Source organism: Balaenoptera musculus, chromosome 9, assembly GCF_009873245.2.
Source record: "Balaenoptera musculus isolate JJ_BM4_2016_0621 chromosome 9, mBalMus1.pri.v3, whole genome shotgun sequence".
NCBI classification, from domain to species: Eukaryota; Metazoa; Chordata; class Mammalia; order Artiodactyla; family Balaenopteridae; genus Balaenoptera; species Balaenoptera musculus.
The window spans coordinates 42,123,370-42,142,227 of NC_045793.1; the positions used below are offsets into that span (position 1 = coordinate 42,123,370).

The 18,858-nt window shown below is 43.6% G+C and overlaps 1 protein-coding gene across 6 annotated transcripts in view; it reads left to right on the plus strand.

The window, feature by feature from the left end:
* AOAH (acyloxyacyl hydrolase) overlaps positions 1–17,591 on the plus strand; it is a 177,583-nt gene extending 159,992 nt beyond the window's left edge. For all 6 annotated transcript variants that reach the window (XM_036864537.1, XM_036864542.1, XM_036864543.1 and 3 more), the window contains 2 exons: positions 6,641–6,717; positions 17,352–17,591. In XM_036864537.1, the coding sequence (XP_036720432.1) occupies positions 6,641–6,717; positions 17,352–17,480 (206 nt within the window). In that variant the 3' untranslated portion in view covers positions 17,481–17,591. The remainder of the gene's footprint in view (positions 1–6,640; positions 6,718–17,351) is intronic.
* The last annotated feature ends 1,267 nt before the right edge of the window (positions 17,592–18,858 follow it).

Below are 18,858 nucleotides of genomic sequence, written 5' to 3' on the forward strand. Positions count from 1 at the left end.
GACGCATTAATAGCTCTGAGTATTGAAAAAAGATAAAGTGTGAGACTCTTTCTGGAAAGGTGGAAGCTCAGCATCACCTCCTTACTTCACCATTATTTTAGAATCCCTGAAGCAATAGAGCCAGTGACCAGCTGGAAACAGCTTTGGGCTGGGAACCAACAGGTCAGTGGAATCATCTAACTTATTCTTGACAGTTTAGCAATGCCCGGCTTACGGCTGGGCTAAAGATGAGTGTGACAGGAATGAGGGGTAAGGCAGTGCCTCTCCTTGGGGCCACTGGATTACCTAAGGACTCAAAACAAGGCGGATTCCCAGACCTCACACATGATGAAACTAATGAGTCTCAAAGGGAGGACTTCAGATGCCTATGGCAAAGTGGACAAACCACACCCCAGCTTTCTGGAAAGAACATTACTGCTGCTTTTCTAGCATTCTATCCAAACACTGGGGTCACTGATGAGTGGCCACAAGAAAACAGGCATGATTACTGGATTTATCCTTTACATCTTGACTCTGAAAAATGATTATCTATTGACTTTAATCCTTCCAGTCCCATTTTCATTGCTAAGCAACTGTTATGCAAGAGAAAAGTCTCTGTTGATAGACTGCCAGCTGAGATGATGCTAATGAAAAGCTTTGCAGTGTATGCAAAGGATGGACGGTTTCTCATACGGAGTTTATCATCTCTCTCCCCACCACCAACTCCCCCAGTCCAAGCATCTGGGATGAGACAGATGGCCATCATGAATTATCAAATATTACATTAGCTGACACGTTTTGCATTGTAGACTCTAGTACTTCAATTCTGAACATCTTTTCAACAAGACTGATCTCCGTTAACTAGATTTCCTGCCTAGGTGATATATATTTCTCTCATGGGGAGAGACATTTTGATAAATAACCTGTCATTAAAATGCAGAGTTAAAGCCTCATTAATGAATTCCTGGTGTAAACAAATGCACCACCAAGTGATCTTTGATCATCACCCACCCTGAATATAGATAAAGTTTTTAAAAATATAATATTACCTAGCATTCACTTGAGACTTTTTCATTTTCCACAGTAATCTCTAGCTCTGTCATTTATTATCTTTGGGACTGTTGGCGATTCCCTGAACATTTCTAAACTCTCCTTTCCAGACCTGGAAATGGAGACACTATATCTACATAACAAGTCTTTGTGATGATTATGTAAAATAATGTGTAATCCTCCCAAATGCCATGCCTGGTACATAGCCAGCACCCAGGAAAGAGCACCATTCCCTCACACCCTTGCCACTTAATACCTAGTTCAAAATGAGCAACATCTATACACCTGGGGACTGGTTATAAATGCAGAGCCCCAGGCCCCACTCCTAATTAGGACGTACCTAATCAGAGTCTGCATCTGTACATAATCCACAGATGATCTATTAAAATTAAAACACACATTAAAATTTAATAAATGGGGCTCCTGTAATGCTCCAAGATTAAGAACTTAATCATTTAGTCATCAGATTTTTACTAAGCCCTCCTGTGTGCTGTGTAGGTGCTGGCAATATGGTTGTTAACAAAACAGGACAGTCCTCTCTTCATGAAAGATACAGGGAAAGAGCTTTCTCCTGGACCCCCATACCGGCCAGCATTCCACATGCTTGGAAACAGAGCTTCCTCAGCACGTTCTTATCCTCAGAGCAACAATAAATGCAATAAAAAAGCAAAAAGTTCAGTTAACCTGAACACTACATCAACATGGCAGTTGGTCACCTTACTGAGAAACCTCCTAGGTATCTCTCTTTGTTTGGCACTTCTCATCAGCAGTTCAAGGAATTTGCTGAGACTTTGTAATTTCCTGACATTTATTAAAAATGAAGGTCCAGTTTTGGTCCAGGGCCTTCTTCGCCTTCTCCATATGAAGTTAGTCTCCACTAGAGAAGATACAGTGGAAGGGAGAGTGGAGGCAGAGGAAATGGTACTCTGGGATCTGCTTCCAGAAACATCCGATACAGCATTGTGCATTTAATGGCTACGTGCCATCATGTGTGCTTCTGAGAGAGCTGGCGTTTGTATCTAGTTTTCAAGAACTGTGGTAAGGTCTTAGCTTACACCCAATGTTAGACTACTGCAAAGGGCACGCCTACCTTGAGATTTTAGCATTTTCCAGAGTAGGCAGAGGCGCATCCGCTCCCAGATCCATCTCCGTGGATAAGCTCCCCCACCTGGGCAGCTCACCATCCTGGAAATCTGGCCAACCTCATGCAGGCGAATATGTTATTATACAAAGAGCCCAGAATTTACAACCAGATAGACCTGTATTCCTATCTCAACTCAGACATAGAATAGCTGTGTAACCTCGAGCAAATGAAATAACCGTTCAGGTTTAGTTTCCTTTTGTGTAAGGTAGCAGTAACTAAACCGTGGGCTCTATGTAAGGATAGAGACAGTGCTTGTCATGTAGTAAGGACTCCAATACCTGTTAGCTGACACCTTCCCATTGCCACCATCATCACTGTATGTAAAGCACCTACTACATTCTTCCAGGGCTTATGATAGATGGATAATAAATGTTTATTCTTTTTCAATGTCTAACCCTCCCCATCACCAGCTGAGCCTGTGCATCACTTTGAGTTCCTCACAGGAAGCTATGGTGGAAATGCATCTCCTTATCACAGTTTCCTTTTATCATAAATAAAAATCCTATAGAGTCACTGATTAAATCTGCAGTCTCACTAGTCACATGAAAATCTCTGCTCTCATTTCTATACTGTATTTGAGCTATTGCATCACAAATATCACTTTTCATATGAGATTTACAATTTTACACCCTGTGACAGAGCAAATGACAGTTGAGGGTCCCTGTCCCTTGAGGGTAGACACGAGACCTATCTGTTCTCCACTCTGACAGCCTCAGTCCAGCACCAAAAGATGACTGCTCACCTCAAAGACTCTTTTTTGTCTCTTGCTGACTCATCCTCCAACTGGTTATGAGCTAAACAGAGGCAACAATTTTTTTTCCCTTCAGGAAATGCCAGCTTGAGCAGGTGATGTCCTTTTTCTTCATCTCCACCACACCTCCCAAACAGAGGAAGGAGCATGCCACTTGGCTGACAAGGCCATTTTTTCACTGACACTTTAAATATACCACCAGCTCCCCTCAGCTTCTAAGACAACTCAGTTAGAGTTTTGGTTCTTAGTTCCCCTGCCCACAAGTGTATGTTTGTCAAAATGACCAGTGACTTCATAGTGCTGACCAGAATTCAGATTTCTCTTTTTAAATATCTGCTAATCATCAAGGAGCTACCAAATGTTCTATGAAACTCCTGTGATTTCTATTGCATCTCTGAAAAACTGGTCATTAGCAGAGCTTCTTTGACTTTACAAATAAAGGAAATACATTACGTACCAAATCCAAAGAGATCGCTCATGATCTTTCAAGAGCTTTAATTCAAGTGTTCCAAAGAACAAATGGCAATTAATTTGCCTATTTTTAATTATGGTCCCAGGCAGGAAGGGAACTGACCAACCTACCATAATACCCTGCTTGGACCACCCAGTCTAAATCAGAGAAGAAGTAGAGACCACTGTCTGGTATTGCATTTATTCTAAGAAAGCAAAATTTCACCCTGAGATAAACAAACTAAAAAGGGTCACTCTGTCTAGCACTGGTCATAATACAGGTAAGACCTTAAACTCTTGCCTGTGAGTTACTGACTCTTCCTGTAAGTGTTATAATTCTTATGTCTACAGATATTCAGTGACTGGTAAGCCTCAGAGACACAATAATCATATGAGAAAATATCCTACATTATGGGATCAAGCCTCCAAGGGGAGTAGAAGAATCACCATTCCTTCTCATTTTGAAAAATAGTTATTAATTCTGATGACTAAATTATGTCCATCTGTTCCATGAAGTATAATATCTATCACCACCTCTCCCTTTCTCTAAGGGCCATAGTTTTTAGTTTGGTAGTTAGTAATGCACATAAAATTCAAATCAAAATGGAAACAGCCTAGACTAACTTTAAGCCTCGTAAGACTAGCATTGAATCACACTAGAGGAAACACGGGTATAAGAAAGTCTGGTCTTTTTAATGTGGAGCTCTTAACAAACATTCCTCTCCAGGAACACGATCTTGGCTTAAACTGTGTTTCATTTATAAGCTCAAATTTGCTTTTCCACTGTCGATTTTCCAGATCACTGTAATTCCTTTCTGAACGTTCTCTTGGCCAGTGAAGGCACAAGTTTAGATTCAATTTGTCACTCAACCTTCTCTGCAAATGTGAAGAGTCAAAAAGTGTTATGAGGAACTTCCTACCCCTGCTGGGTCAGAGGATGTGTGAGTGGTCCAGGTCAGGCACATGGCTTGCTGTCTATCTCTTTAATACAACCCGTTTCTCAGGTCTTGACTGGGCTTGGTTCCCATTGTCTAACAGGCCTGGGAAGTACTTAACATCTGATTGAGATTTTCTTTCATTCTTTCTTTTCTTTCTCTTTTTAACATTTGTATAGCATAAGGTGAAACCAAACTGAAAATAAGGGAGAAGCAGGAGAAAGGATTGAAAAGTTCATTGAGGATTTGTGTGAAGCAAAGGAATGCAAATAGAATGGAAACAAGGTCACCTCTGAAGTCACAGAGGCTCCTAGGAGGCTGACATCTTACCTGGGCTGGACCTTTCTGCATCAGTGTTGATTTTTGTATTAGAAACCCTGTGGGGCTGCAAAGTAGAGATGAGACAAATAGTACAAAAGAACAAAAAGCACTGAGGGGGCTCAGTGGGGGTGACATTGACTGAAGAAACCCTTCCAATGCCTGGTGCTCCATTAAGGGTAATTGGTTGGATGTTCAGATTGGAAATGGCTCAGAGAGAGAATCAGCATAAAGTTAGAAAATAGAACAGCAGGACCCAAAAAACAAGTAGGAAAGTGACCCATCCTCTCCCGACCAAGGGGCAGAAAGAACAGTCTGAACCAGGCATGGGGAACGCATGACAGGTGAGCCAGGATGAGCAGGGCTGGGCCGGAGCAGTATGGCACACCCAGGGAGACAGGAGGGACCCACAGGCGCTTCAAAGTGTCAGATCCAGAGGGAAAGGTGAAGCACCCAGAATTGAACCGGAAGCAGAAAATCCGGTTCCGAGGTCATGCCTAAAAAACAGAACAGCCAAGTAAACTGAAACTAGAGCCAGGCGAGCTTCCCCAAGGCTCTGTCTTTTACGGGGTACCTAGGGCCAATGGCAAGAAACTGTGAGGTCTGCAAGCTGGTTCAGCAGAACAAATAAACCTTCATAAGGGTTGGTGTGGTTTCAGTATCACTGTAATTCTGAGCTTCCTATCAGAAGAGCAGATACATACCATTCCTTCAGAGAGATACACCGTTTACCAGCATGAAGCAATCTCTCCCTTAAGACCACACGTGGAGGACACAGTGGACAATATCCTTGATTTGAGTTTCACAAGAAATGAAAAGGCCACTTTCCATTAGCTGCTTCTTCTAGCAACCTCCAATAAAACCCAGGCATAAAGTATAAGAGAGTGGCTCAGTGGTGGCCATTCTGGCAGGGAAAAAGCCAACAGGAATTGGTGATCCAGTATAGGACTCCAAACCACCAGCAGGAATTGTTTCCTGTGCTCTGAGAAGGACAGCAGTATTTGCAGCCCCTCTGGGGACAAGGATTGGGTAGCAAGGGTGGACAGCCTGGCGTGATATTAGGACTAATTACAAAAGCAGCATAGTATTGATTCAGCTCTGGGAAAGTCCAGCTTCTCTCATCCAGTTAAAGCCCCTAATAGCATTTCCATTCCTTCCCTTGGGGCAAAAGAGAGATAAACAAAGAGGGCAAGAGGGAACAGATCCCTGCCCTTGAGTTTTTGTGAAGTGTGAAGAGGAAAGAACTAGAGGAATATCAGCTGTGCCGGTTCCCCTCTCTGGACACCAGGGAAATGAGGACATGGGCTACACTGGGAGTGGTAGGTTTCACATTTTTCTCTCTGGAGGCTCTCTAGGGATTTGAAGTTTCCTTGAGGAGTTCTTATTGACTGTATGATATTATAATGTAGAGTTCATTATGCCTTTGCCTTGGAGCAACTGACATTCCTGGTCTCACCCCTGTTGAAGGACAGTTTTATTGCTGTTCATCATTTTGGGGCTCATAACATTTTCCTCTGTAGCCATACTCGCTCTAAATGTGATGTCCAAATCATTTTAGGTAATTATATTTCTGACGAACTGTGTGAGTTTTAATGATGATTGCTTGACATATGCAGGCAGTGTCTGGAAATGGCAGCCAATGAAAGGAGGTGTTAACAAAATGCTTAATATTTTCCTCCTACTCCTGAAATTCTGTCCTCCTTGCCACTGAGAAATGAGATGGACTTAAATCGATGTTGAATATTTTAGAGCTCACCCTTCCCCACCACCCTACTCACTCTACAAGCCACATTCATCCAACACTCTCACACATTTGTCTTCCTGAGTTAGAGAAAAAATAATGACACAATGGAAAGATTATCTCTGTTCAGAAAGCCCCCGGCAGAGGCAGACGTGGCTGGGTAAGCATGGGCCCGGGAGGAACATCTTTCACAGCCCTTGCTCTTGGGTGTTGACTGTTGCTCAGGAAAGCATGTCTCTAACCCTCTGTGTGTGTGTGTGCACGCCCCACAGTCATGGAGGAGTGGCAGAGGAGCGGAGGGCAGCCCTGGCAGCTCATTGAACCCGTGGATGGATTCCACCCTAGTGAGGTAAGTGCAGTCACACGATGGTTGCTGAGGGCAGTCTGTTACGTTATCTTTGTAATATAATTATGCACCCATGCATTCGTTTTTATCCTGTTTTATTCCAGAAAGAATTTGAGGTGATGTGCACACATGTGTAAGATAGGAGATAAATAAATATAAATTAAATTGATAAAATATAAATAAAATAATAAAGTGAAAATCAGAGTAAAAAGAAAATAAGGTAGAAATGATACCTGAATTCCTGACTTAATGTCTACAATTCACAATGTGTCCCAGGAAGTCCTAAGAAACTGCCTGCAAGGGCCCACGAAATCAGCTCCATGCTTCCTACGCAGCTGATGCAAAGAAGGGCATAAGTCATAGCCTTAAGAAGTTAAAAAATAAATTAAGTACTCAAAAATTTAAAAAAATCAGAAGGACTCCTGGAAGTGAACCCTGTGAGAAATTTCTTCTATGGATCCTTCTAGAAAAAAAGGAGAACCATACGAGAGGAGAACAGTGTCCTTAGCAATATCCTGCAGTGAGAGCTGTTTCTCATTTAGGATTCTGAGGAACAATCTGGAAAGTAGTTCTACTCTGGCCTCTTCACAGAGCAAGGGGAGCTAGATGGTGGGATTCTGTCCCCTCCCCCTCCCCCGTCCATTGTCCTGGCTGCAGCCAGGGAAGTTCCACTTTTATCTGTTCTACATACTGGAGTTGCTCATGATATTTCTTTGTATAAAAAATAGAAAAAGAAGTGGGGGAGTAGCTCTGCTGCTTCTAACATTTTGAAAGCCAGTCCCCTGCAGGAGGGATGGGCCATTTACCCACAGGCAATCCTCTGTGGCTATCGTCTCTCTGATGAGGCCTTTGTGGCATTGACAAGGGTCCAAACGTGAGAAGCACTCCTTGTAGCCTTGATCTACATGGTCAGCCAGGCCACAGGGAGGGCTGATCATCCCCTAAGAAGCATGAAGGGAGCCATAGTCCTCCCTCCCCCTGAGCTCTAGGTCCCATGAGTACCCATGGGCAGGGCTAAGACCTGTCTCAAAAGAAAAGGAAGAGGGACTTCCCTGGTGGTGCAGAGGTTAAGAATCCACCTGCCAATGCAGGGGACACGGGTTCGAGCCCTGGTCCAGGAAGATCCCACATGTCGCGGAGCAACTAAGCCCGTGCGCCACAACTACTGAGCCTATGCTCTAGAGCCTGAGAGCCACAACTACTGAGCCCATGTGCCACAACTACTGAAGCCCGAGCACCTAGAGCCCATGCTCCACAACAAGAGAAGCCACCGCAATGAGAAGCCCGCGCACCGCAATGAAGAGTAGCCCCCGCTCGCCACACCTAGAGAAAGCCTGCATGCAGCAACGAAGACCCAATGCAGGCAAAAATAAAAATTAATTAATTAATTAATTTTTTAAAAAAAGAAAAGAAAAGGAAGAGTGCCACTCCATGATCAGATGGATGGACAGTAGAGTCTCACAGATGCTGGGTAAATTTTAAAGTGAGTATTAAATGCGCATCTTACTGTGTTAAGTAACAACAACCCAAACAATCTAAGTAATGCACCTCAGAATATCTGTTTCCTGTGTATCACTTGGATGGGTTGATCTAAGAGAATTATTGGCTAGAAGCTGGTTAAATATTAGAGTTTACCCCCTCACCAAAAAAAAAAAATGATGTCTTTGGTTTTAGAATAGTTAATGAGGAGACCTGCTTTCTGGCAATAATTAGGTAGCAGTTCTTGTCATTCTTTGTACATTACAGAATTTTACCCTTCTGACTCTATAGAGAATGGGAACGAGAGGAGATGGTCAGAGAGGGAGCAATGAGGAACAAACTAAAAAGAAGAGGGTCAAAGACAGCTTTGTTGTATCCCTCGGGACATATTTGTCTGATCTATCAAAAGACTATTCTGTCCCTGACTCTTAAAATAGTATTAGGGTTCAAGGTCTGTCAAATTGGGGCTCTTTCTTGCACTCAAACAGCTTCGCCGTTAACTGACTGTTCAGAGTCAGAAGCTGAAAATCGGTGTGTTGTAATCTTATGTTATTCCTGAGAGATTTGTTCACATGCTGCGAGTGGGTGATAGAGTGGGCAACAGTGGTGGAGCCACATCTAAAGTGGGTGACAATGGATAGATATGCCTAAAGCCTGCCTAGTTATCATGTATGTTGAGCTGAGCAGTCTAGATGGTAAATTGCCATCCTAGAATGTCTATTGCGTGCCTACCCGGTATCAAACACAGTGCGAAGGGTGAACGGGAAACCACCCCTGCCGGTTAAGGAGATTATAGGGTAGAGTGGGAGAATGACAAATAAACAGATAATTAAATGTAAAAAGTAGTCAATGCCTCCAGTTGTGCAAGCACAGATGCTATGGGAGCATTATGGGGGACGGAATGGGAGAGAGGGGTGCAAGAAAAGATTTTCAGAGGAGGGAACTCAGAACTAAGACCGTGAACTAGTCAAGTGAAAGGAAGAGGGGAGGGGCTGCAGAAAGTGTTTTGAGCTGAGGAAAGTGCAAGGGCAAGGACCTGAATACGAAAGGAAGCATGGCACATTGGAGGTAATAAAAGTGCTTCAGTGTGGCGGGGACATAGAACATGAGAGTGGAGTGGAGAGAGAAAGAGCAAGAGAGATATTCAGGGACAGGTCACATAAGGTCTGAATAGGTGATTCAGACCTTTTCAACTGTGGAGAACAGAGAGCCGTTGAAGGTTTTTCAGCAAGAGGGAAAAATACCTAGACTTGTTCTCTGAAAAGATACCTGTGGTAGCAGCATGAAGAACGGTTTGGTCTAGCAAGGGTGCGGACATTCCTGTGCACAAGAGGGTGATGGCCTGAACAGAGGTAGTGAGAGTGAGGAGAAAGAGAAAGGCCTGTATTGGAGAGATTCAGAGAGTTGAATCAACAGAACATGGTCATTTATTGGATGTCAAGGTGAAAGAGAAAGAGATGCTAAGCATCACACTTCTTTTGTGACTTGGGAAACTGGATAGATGATTTCATTGCCTGCCGAGGTCAAGAACACCTTTAGGGGGATGGGGTGGTTTGAGGAGGAGTTTGGCACATGTTGGATTTAAAGAGCCTCTAGGATGTCCAAATGGGGATATCCCTGCAGCAGATAATATACGAGCTTAGCGCTCAGGAAGGGATCTGAGCTGGAGATACAGATGTGAGCACCATCAGGACAGGGTTGTGACTTGAAGCCTTGAAGAGGGGCCACTGGACGTCCCTGCATACTCGCCTCCCAATGGTGTGCCCTACAGCAGAAGCAGTGTTAAGGGATCCTTCTAGACCATGGGGGCAGCTATGGGAGTCCACATCTTTTCCATCTTGAAAGAGTCAGATGGGCAAGGCTGAGTCTCAGGACCTCATCCTTACGGCACAGACATAATACCAACCAAAAGAGAAGACTGGGACCTTTTTCAAGTACCCCCTCACCAATCCTGTACATCTGAGCAAAAACAGTTGATACTGGCCCCTCACCACCAAGGGGTGAGCAGGCTTTATTTTATTGGCCTATTTATTCCTAAAACCCTGCTAGAGAAGCAGGGGGGAGTGGGTAACCACTATTGATTCAACTGCCCCAGTTTTCTTAGGCAGACAAGTTTAAGTATAAATATTGGCTATGTTGAACAGTTCAAATTTATGATTGATAGATATTAATTTTTGAGCCAGATTATATTCACCATCTAAATTCTTTACTTATATTTTAATGGAAAATAAATAAGCATATAAAAATTCCTGTATATCAATAGACGGACAACCGCTTTACTTTTTCATCTCATTTCCAAAATGTAGAACCAGAATTTTAAGAAATATATATAATGCTAGACTTGCTGATTGATTGGATTTGGTGGGTGGGAGTGAGATGACTCACAGGATTCAACAACTGGATGAAGGGAGGTGAAAATATAAAGTCAAGGAACTCAGAAGAAGGAGCAGATTTGAACATTCTGAATTTGGGGTGCCTGCACAGTATCCAGCCATTAGATCATATTTATGGGTTCTGATCTCAGGAGACACAGGTTTGGGAATCACCAGCTTCTAGCTGAGAGCAGGAGACACTGGCAGGGATGAGACTGGCCCAAGGGATCAAATTATGAAGAAAAATAAAGATCAAAGAGAATTAAGACTGAGAAGGTATTTTAGTTATCTATTGTTGCATACCAAATGACTTGAAAACCACACACATTCCTTTTTCTTTTTAACTTTTTATTTTATATTGGAGTATAGCCGATTAACAATGTTGTGATAGTTTCAGATGACAGCAAAGGGACTCAGCCATACATATACACGTATCCTTTCTCCCCCAGACTCCCCTCCCATCCAAGCTGCCGCATAACATTAAGCAGAGTTCCCTGTGCTATACAGTAGGTCCTTGTTGGTTATCCTTTTTAAATATATCAGTGTGTACATGTCAATCCCAAACTCCCTAGCTATCCCTTCCCCCGACCCTTCCCACCCCTCCCCCCAGCCCCGGTAACCACAGCTTCGTTCTCTAAGTCTGTAGTCTGTTTCTGTTTTGTAAATATGTTCATTTGTATCATTTCTTTTTAGATTCCACATATAAGCAATATCATACGATATTTCTCTTTCTCTGTCTGACTTACTTCGCTCAGTATGACAATCTCTAGGTCCACCCATGTTGCTGCAAATGGCATTATTTCATTCTTTTTAATGGCTGAGTAGTATTCCATTGTATATGTGCCACATCTTCTTTATCCATTCCTCTGTCGATGGACATTTAGGTTGCTTCCATGTTTTGGCTATTGTAAACAGTGCTGCAGTGAACATTGGGGTGCATGTATCCTTTCAGACCATGTTTCTCTCCAGATATATGCCCAGGAGTGGGATTGCAGGGTCATACGGTAGCTCTATTTTTAGTTTGTTATGGAGCCTCCATACTGTTCTCCATAATGGCTGTACCAATTTACATTCCCACCAACAGTGTAGGAGACACATTTCTTAACTCACAGTTTCTGTGGCCAGGAATCCAGGCACAGATTAGCTGGGTAACCTGCTCCGCTGACTCTCCCAAGTTGCCATCAAGGTGTCTGCCAGGGCTGGGTCTCATCGGAAGGCTTGACTTGGAAGCTCACATTTGTTGGCAGAATGTAGTTCCTTGAGACCTGTTGAACTGAGGGTCTCAGTTCCTAATCGGTTGTTGCTCAGAGGCCACCTGAGCAACCTGCTTCATCAATGAGTGCAAAATGGCAACAGACAGAGTCTGCCAGTTATGTCAGTCACTGCTGTACGTAACCTAATCACAGAGTAACATTCCATCACCTTTGCCATATTTTAGAAGTTAAAAGCAAATTACAAGTCCTACCACACTCAAAGGAGAGGGATTACGCAGGCGTGACTACCACAAAGTGGGAACCATTGCCCATCTCAGCAGGACCCGCTGGAAAGAAGTCCTAGGAGAGCGCTAGATGCCTCCAGAGAGAGCAGGTGTATCCGAGAGTTGGGAATAGCAGTCAAACTGCTGACAAAATGCAAAGAAAGTTTTTCTTAGAAAAGAAATGTCATTGCAAAGACCCGAGACCCAGATTTGTGGCCTGTTGAAGCTGTAGCAATTCTACCTGTTCAAACACCCACTTTTTAAAATCTTTGCAAAGTTAAGTATCTGAAAAGGCACGTAAAAGATCTCTGGGCCTAAAATCAGACAATAGTAAACAGAAAACGTTGAAAGAGCCACGAACATACATCAAGTCTGCTTTCCTTGGCTATGCTGAGACCACCTAGCTAAACATTCCTGACACCTCCTGCCTTAGAAGCTTCGCCCAACAAAGCTCTCTGCAAAACAGCGTCCTCTCCTCTCCTCATGGAAGTAGCAACCCAAACCGATCCTCTTAAAACTCTTCCTACAGGCAGTGAATTTTCCATGACATCAATTCCCTCTTCTTTCTTGATCCCTGACCCTTATACACTGCTGGTGGCAGAGATCAGATATATAATCAGTGCATTGGCTTTAAATAAGTTAACAGTCTCTAGGTCTTTACTTGTCTCAACATGTAAGCCCCCGGGACCCAAGGTCCTTGACAGACTGGTGGAGCCCCTCAAAAAAGGCAGTTAAGCTGGCAGTGGGGAGAGAGAGGAGGGAGGGCCTCCTGGGCCAGGGAAGCCTCAAATAACACTCACTTAGGCTGGCCCTCCCATGCATCAGGGACCAGGTTTGTTTAGTTTGCTTTATACACCAACTGGCAGCAGTGGTTTTGGTGGTGGCACCCTGAACCAGCACAGACAGGCTAGAGCTGAAAATGTAACATTTTAAATACATCTTACACCACTGTCATATTGTAAGTTAACAAATTTAAAATTAATTGGGACCCAAAGTAACCAAGTCCAATAGGCTGTGTTTCTGGACAGATAAAGAGGCCAGAGAAGTAAAACTGTGCCTTCCCTGTGGTGAGGGCTTCCCTGCAGGTATTTAAAAGCAATCTTACAAGACAGCCTGGAATTGTTCTCCCTTCAAGAAAAATAAATTCACAGTAGATTTTTTACTTTGGTCTGGTAGAACCCCAGAGTTAAATTTAGCAAGAGTTCAACTTAAAAGGTATCAGTCATGATAAGTTGTTGGTGAAATCTATATTCTCTTGCTCTGAATTGCATTTGTTCTTTTAAAATATTACAAAAATGTAGTTACCGTTCAGGGTTTGTTTTTATGATTGTCTTGCTAAAGAGTTCCATTTTTGTAGCAAAATACATACAGTTAGCTTACAAAGTGGGAATGTGGAAGAATCACAGATGATGTCCAGCTATGACCACTGCTGGGCTTCTATCATGTCTGGATAAGTGAGCAGATCATGAGCATGTGGGCTGGATCTGACATGGTATATTTTCTTGGAGGACCCGGTACTCTCCCGGTGAAGAACTCATCATAAATACAAATATGGTTAGGCAAAGAAGCGTGGCGCAATTTTAAATTGTCATTAGAAGGGAGAGAAATTCTAGAAGCCATATGGTGGCTGTCACCAAGGGCTGAATCAAGAAGTGGCACCAGGTCCCTACCCTCCAACTCCCCTCTCCGTGGACTCATGCCTGAATCCTAGGGAGATCAGGGGCTGCAAGTAAAAACTGAAAAAGCTGCTTCACCAAAAACTTATATAAGACAATGGGGTGTTACATTGCCCTACTTTGTCACCCCTTCTATGAGAGTTTCAAAGAGAAAACTTCACAGTGGACCAATGACCATCACATGGTTTTGCCACCATGAGGGCTTCTGAGTAGCAGCAGTAGACAGATGGGTGGGTGGCAACGCCCCACAGAAACACTGGAGCTGCAGGGATGCCTGCAGAACAGCACCAGTGCCCATCAGATGTGGACTTACCCAGAGGAAGGGCCACACCTGCTAGAACTGAGTGGCACCTAGACAAAAGCAGCACCGCCAATGTGGCAACCATCTGGACTCTGCAGCTGGGGTCCTGCAAGAGCACAGGCAGCTGAGTCAACTGCAAAGGAAGAGACAAGGAAGGGCCTAACCCTGTTAACCAGAATATTCCAATTAACCAGAACTCCACATTCCCTAGCGTTCTGCTGGACCAGATTTCTTTCCGTGCGCGTGTCTAGTAGGGTTAGTAAATGAGGCAGCCTGTGAACCCCTCCTGGGCTGCAGATGTTGGGCACACTGGCAGCAGGAAACTGTCTCCACCCCTGTCCTGAGGATAAATGTTAGGGAGATGTGTACGAAAAAAATGCATCGGTGAAATAAATTAGCTTGCATGTATCTGACGGAATATCGTGCAGCAAATAAAAACGATACAGATCTACTTTTAGTGGCACAGAAATATGTTTGTAATATAGAGCAAAGTAAATAAAAAGCAGATTAGAGATTGTTGGGATGATTACTCAACTGAATGCATTTGTCAACACCATGGAACTGTTTACCAAAAAGAGTTCATTTTACTGTGTGTAAATTATACCTCCAAAAGAGCAGATTATAAAATATTTACAGAGGGATCAAATGTATGTGTGTGTGCGTGTGTGTGTGCCTCAGAAAGGCTCAGTGTTAACAGTGACTATCTCTATTATAATTAAGATAAATTTTATTCTGTTTTTCTTTTTGCTTAATTGTCCTTTAATTTTTTCCCAAATGAATAGATATTGCTTTAATGTTTTTAAGTGTGAAAAGGGAAGCACGAAAGATATTTGTGTTCAAGGAACACCTCGCTTGGAGTAATGAGGATGACTGGGCCTTGCCCTGTGCAGAGCATCATGGGAGTTACAAGAGGAGGTTGGTTATAAGAAGCCCACAATAGGTGCTCAGTAAATGTTTCTCAGACGAATGAATAATTATAGTGGGTCATTTTATCACAAGTGTCTAGTTTAGTAATAACAATACCATTTTAGATCCAAAATATTGGCAATGCACACTCACGAATATTTTAGTCTCCATTAGAGTGACAGCCAACTAATTGCTTTCAAACCAAATAGTTACCACATGCTCAAATCTGAGCTCTTTTATTTTAACTTTCCTCTGCTTATCCTCACCCCCATCTCCTCCTTTATTAATTCACATTGGGAAACAAATGACCACAAATGTATTGGTACCACATAATTTTTAGGAAGACTGCTTAGGTATATCAAAGTGAAAGGCAAAAAACAAAAAAGAAGAACCAGTAATTTTCCACAGACTTGGAAGCAGCCTACTTTGTTGAGAAGTAGCAGGAAAAACAGCCCAAAACCAGTCCTCTGTTTTTGAAGACATGACTGCTTATAGTGTGAGAGATGATCAGACCCTTCCTGGAAACCTGCTGGCTTGACAATCAGCCTCTTTAGGTCTGAGAGGTGTGTGTGTGTGTGGTATGTGGTATGTGGTACGTGTTGTGTGTGTTGGTGACAAGTGGGGTGTGTATGTGTGTTAGACACCACATGGATATGATCAAGATTACATTGTTGGATGGATGGAATTTGGGGTCCACCTCAGAAGGCTCAGGAACATATTAAAATACTGGGGATATTTAATGTATCGACTCAACCAGTTCTATTTTTTTCTAACAACTGCTAAAATCTTACACACAATTTAGACCCAGAAAAGTCTTCAGATCATTTACTCATTTTGCAAATAAGAGAATTTCAGCCCAGAGAAGAAGGCCGAAGAGGGCTGGCCAGCATCACACAGGGAGCTGGCTGCACTGCTTGCTGGAATGATGAACAGCATGTGCCCTTTGAAGACAATGTCCATGTGCTTCTGCATAAAGTCAGGGACATCCCTGAGCATCTGCCCTCAACAATGTGTTCCCCTCTGAGGCCTTCAGCAGTCACGTTTCTCTTATCATTCAGCATTAACTGCCCCCCACCCCCCTCCCATGGAGATGTAGCCATCTGGGGCCTGAAGGCCTGTCCAGGGCCCATTTGCTAAATGAGGGCATTATCTGCAGAGAAAGACTCCTCATCAAAGGCATGTTAATGACAAGCCAGAGGACCGAACAACCAAGAATGGATCCTGCTGACATTGTGAATAAAGGGACATACAACAATGCAACCAGAGAGCAGGCATCAGGCCAGGAGAGAGAGGGACAAGCCTATTGTGAATTAAGCCTGTACATTCCACACCCTGGCACTCCAACCACTCTCTCCGTGCCCACAGCCTCCTTCAGGAGCCCAGCCCTGCCAGGGGACCGGTTCAGCTCCATCTCCCAGGCACCCGTAGTCCCCCTCCATGACTTTCTCTTCCACATCTCTAAGCTTTTGCATGTGCTGTGTCCTCTGCCACATACACTGCTTTCCTCATGATCCATCTGGTGAATTCCTCCTTGAAAATTCAGCTCAGCCATCACACTCTTCAGAGAGGACCTATCCTTTCTTCGCACCCAGCAGAGTTGCCACCTCTTCCCCTTCCAGCCGTGTGCATCCCTCACAGTCCTCCCTGTGGGTTTGGTGGTGTCATTCTGCATGTCTGGGTCCCTCACTAGACTGGGAGTTCCTTCAAGGAAGGATTCATCCTGTTCACCTCCAAAACCCAAGCCTTAAGCCTGCAGTAAGTGTTAGCTATCCACAGGTAAATGAATAAATGCCTTTCTGAGAAAGTGTATTTGCTGTCTATTACTAAATAACAAATTACCACAAATGTAGCAGCTTAATACAATACACACTTGTTGTCTCTCAGTTTCTGTGGGTCAGGAGTGCTGGCATAGTTTAATTGGGTCCTCTACTTAGAGTCTCAGAGGCTAAAATCTACATTCTCACCAGGAGACTCAACTGGGGAAGATTTGATTTCAGACTCCCTTGAGTTGTTAGCAGAATTTATTTCCTTGTGGTTGTAGGACTGAAGACCCAACTTCTTACTAGATGTCAGCTGGAGGCCACCCTCTGTTCCCTGCCATGTGGGCTTTCCAACATGGCTTCTTACATCATCAGCCCATCAGCGAGTCTCCAGAACAAGTCTGCCAGCAAGGCAGAGCCTTAGATAATGTAACATAATCACCAAAGGGACATTCTTTCACCTTTACCATGTTCTATTGCTTAGAACCAAGTGATAGGTTCCATCCACATCAAGGGAAGGGGATCATACAAAGACCCAAAGGTAGGAATCCTGGGGAACCATCCTAGAGTCTGTCCACCGCACAAGGAATAGAGTAAATCTTGCCGGTAAATTCTTTACTTTGTTTTAATTTCCCTTTTACTCCTCCTTTGGGTTCTCTCTTGCAGGTGGCTTTACAGCTGTTGGCAGATCGCTTCTGGAAGAAGGTGCAGCTCCAGTGGCCCCAGGTCCTGGGAAAGGAGAATCCATTCAACCCCCAGATTGAGCAGGTGTTTGGAGACCAAGGCGGGCACTAAGTCCCCAGGGACACCTGCTCCTGGGGAGCTCAGGAAGGCAGAAACTTGGGTAAACTCATTCAAGAAACAGTTATGGGGGCGACTGTGTCACAAACTCACAGGCCCCTCTTCAGCAGCATCTTTGCAAAGTGCTTTTCTCCCATTTAAGAGCCTAGTGTCACTCTCCTCACTTCCCCTTTCCCACTTTTGGGGATGGCTTCCCAAATAAACCACCGGCACCCAAATCTTTGTCTCAATAAAGACAAAATTATAATAACAGTGTGTGTATAATTGTGTATGCTTTATTATTTTACTATTTTTTAATTTATTTATTTATTCCTGATAGGGAGATATTAATACTTCTATTTTGGCTGGGCACCAGCGTGAACCAAATCTCCCACTCATCGTATCAATGATTGGAAGAACCTACCACAGACTAGCTTCTGGCTTTGCGCATTTCACACCTTGTTTCTCCTCCACGATCCACACACTTCCTCTGCCGGGAGCTGTAGGACACTATCTCATACTGTGATCTGACCACTAGCCCTGAACCTTTGTCACAGTGCTGGTGGACAACAGGGGCGTACCTGGAAGCCCTTTTCTGCACCAGGATGGCTAGCGGTACCCTAACTGTGCACAGAAATAACAGCTAACCACATAAATAGCCCAACCTAAATCCAGCCTAAACAGATCTCCATTTCAACTTCCCCAAAATTCCCATGGCTTTTCCAGAGCCACTGGATATAAGGGAAATTGTGACAGAGAGGAAACAATAGTGTTTAAAATATCTTACTTTTGCAAATTTTACGAAGCATAGGACCATGTGAACTCATTGTTGGGGTCCCTTCCAGGGCTTTGGAAGGAACCCTAAAATTTAATCTTTCTTAGACTTATGGTAAATCCACCTCTGCTCACAAGATGAACTGGCCAGATTTGTGTGAGCTTCAGTTTGGGGGGCCAACACACTTAAAAGGTTGTGAACCCATTAATTTCTGTCACCTGGGCAGAATCCTTGGCTCAGCATGACCAGCACATGTCCCCAGGAGGCAGATCAACAGAGGACCAACAAACCCCCAGGAGGCTGCTTGTTTCAAGCAGGAAATACAAACTCGGAGTATAGATTGAATGTGTGAGGTGTGGAGGTGTGGGGCTGTGGACACCTGCTATATCCATCTCCTCCTGGTTTTGGTGTTCCAACATCTCATCTTATTTCTAAGGACTAAAATACCAATAGTTGTTGTAGTGTTGTTTTGTTATTGTTTTTTTAATCTGAAATCTTAATCATTCAGTCTCAAAATATACCCAGAGAACAGTGCACTAAAATTTTCTATTCCTTTAGAAAATTCTATTCAATCCCCCCATTTAAAATGCTTCCAAGTTATTGCTATTCTAATTTTTA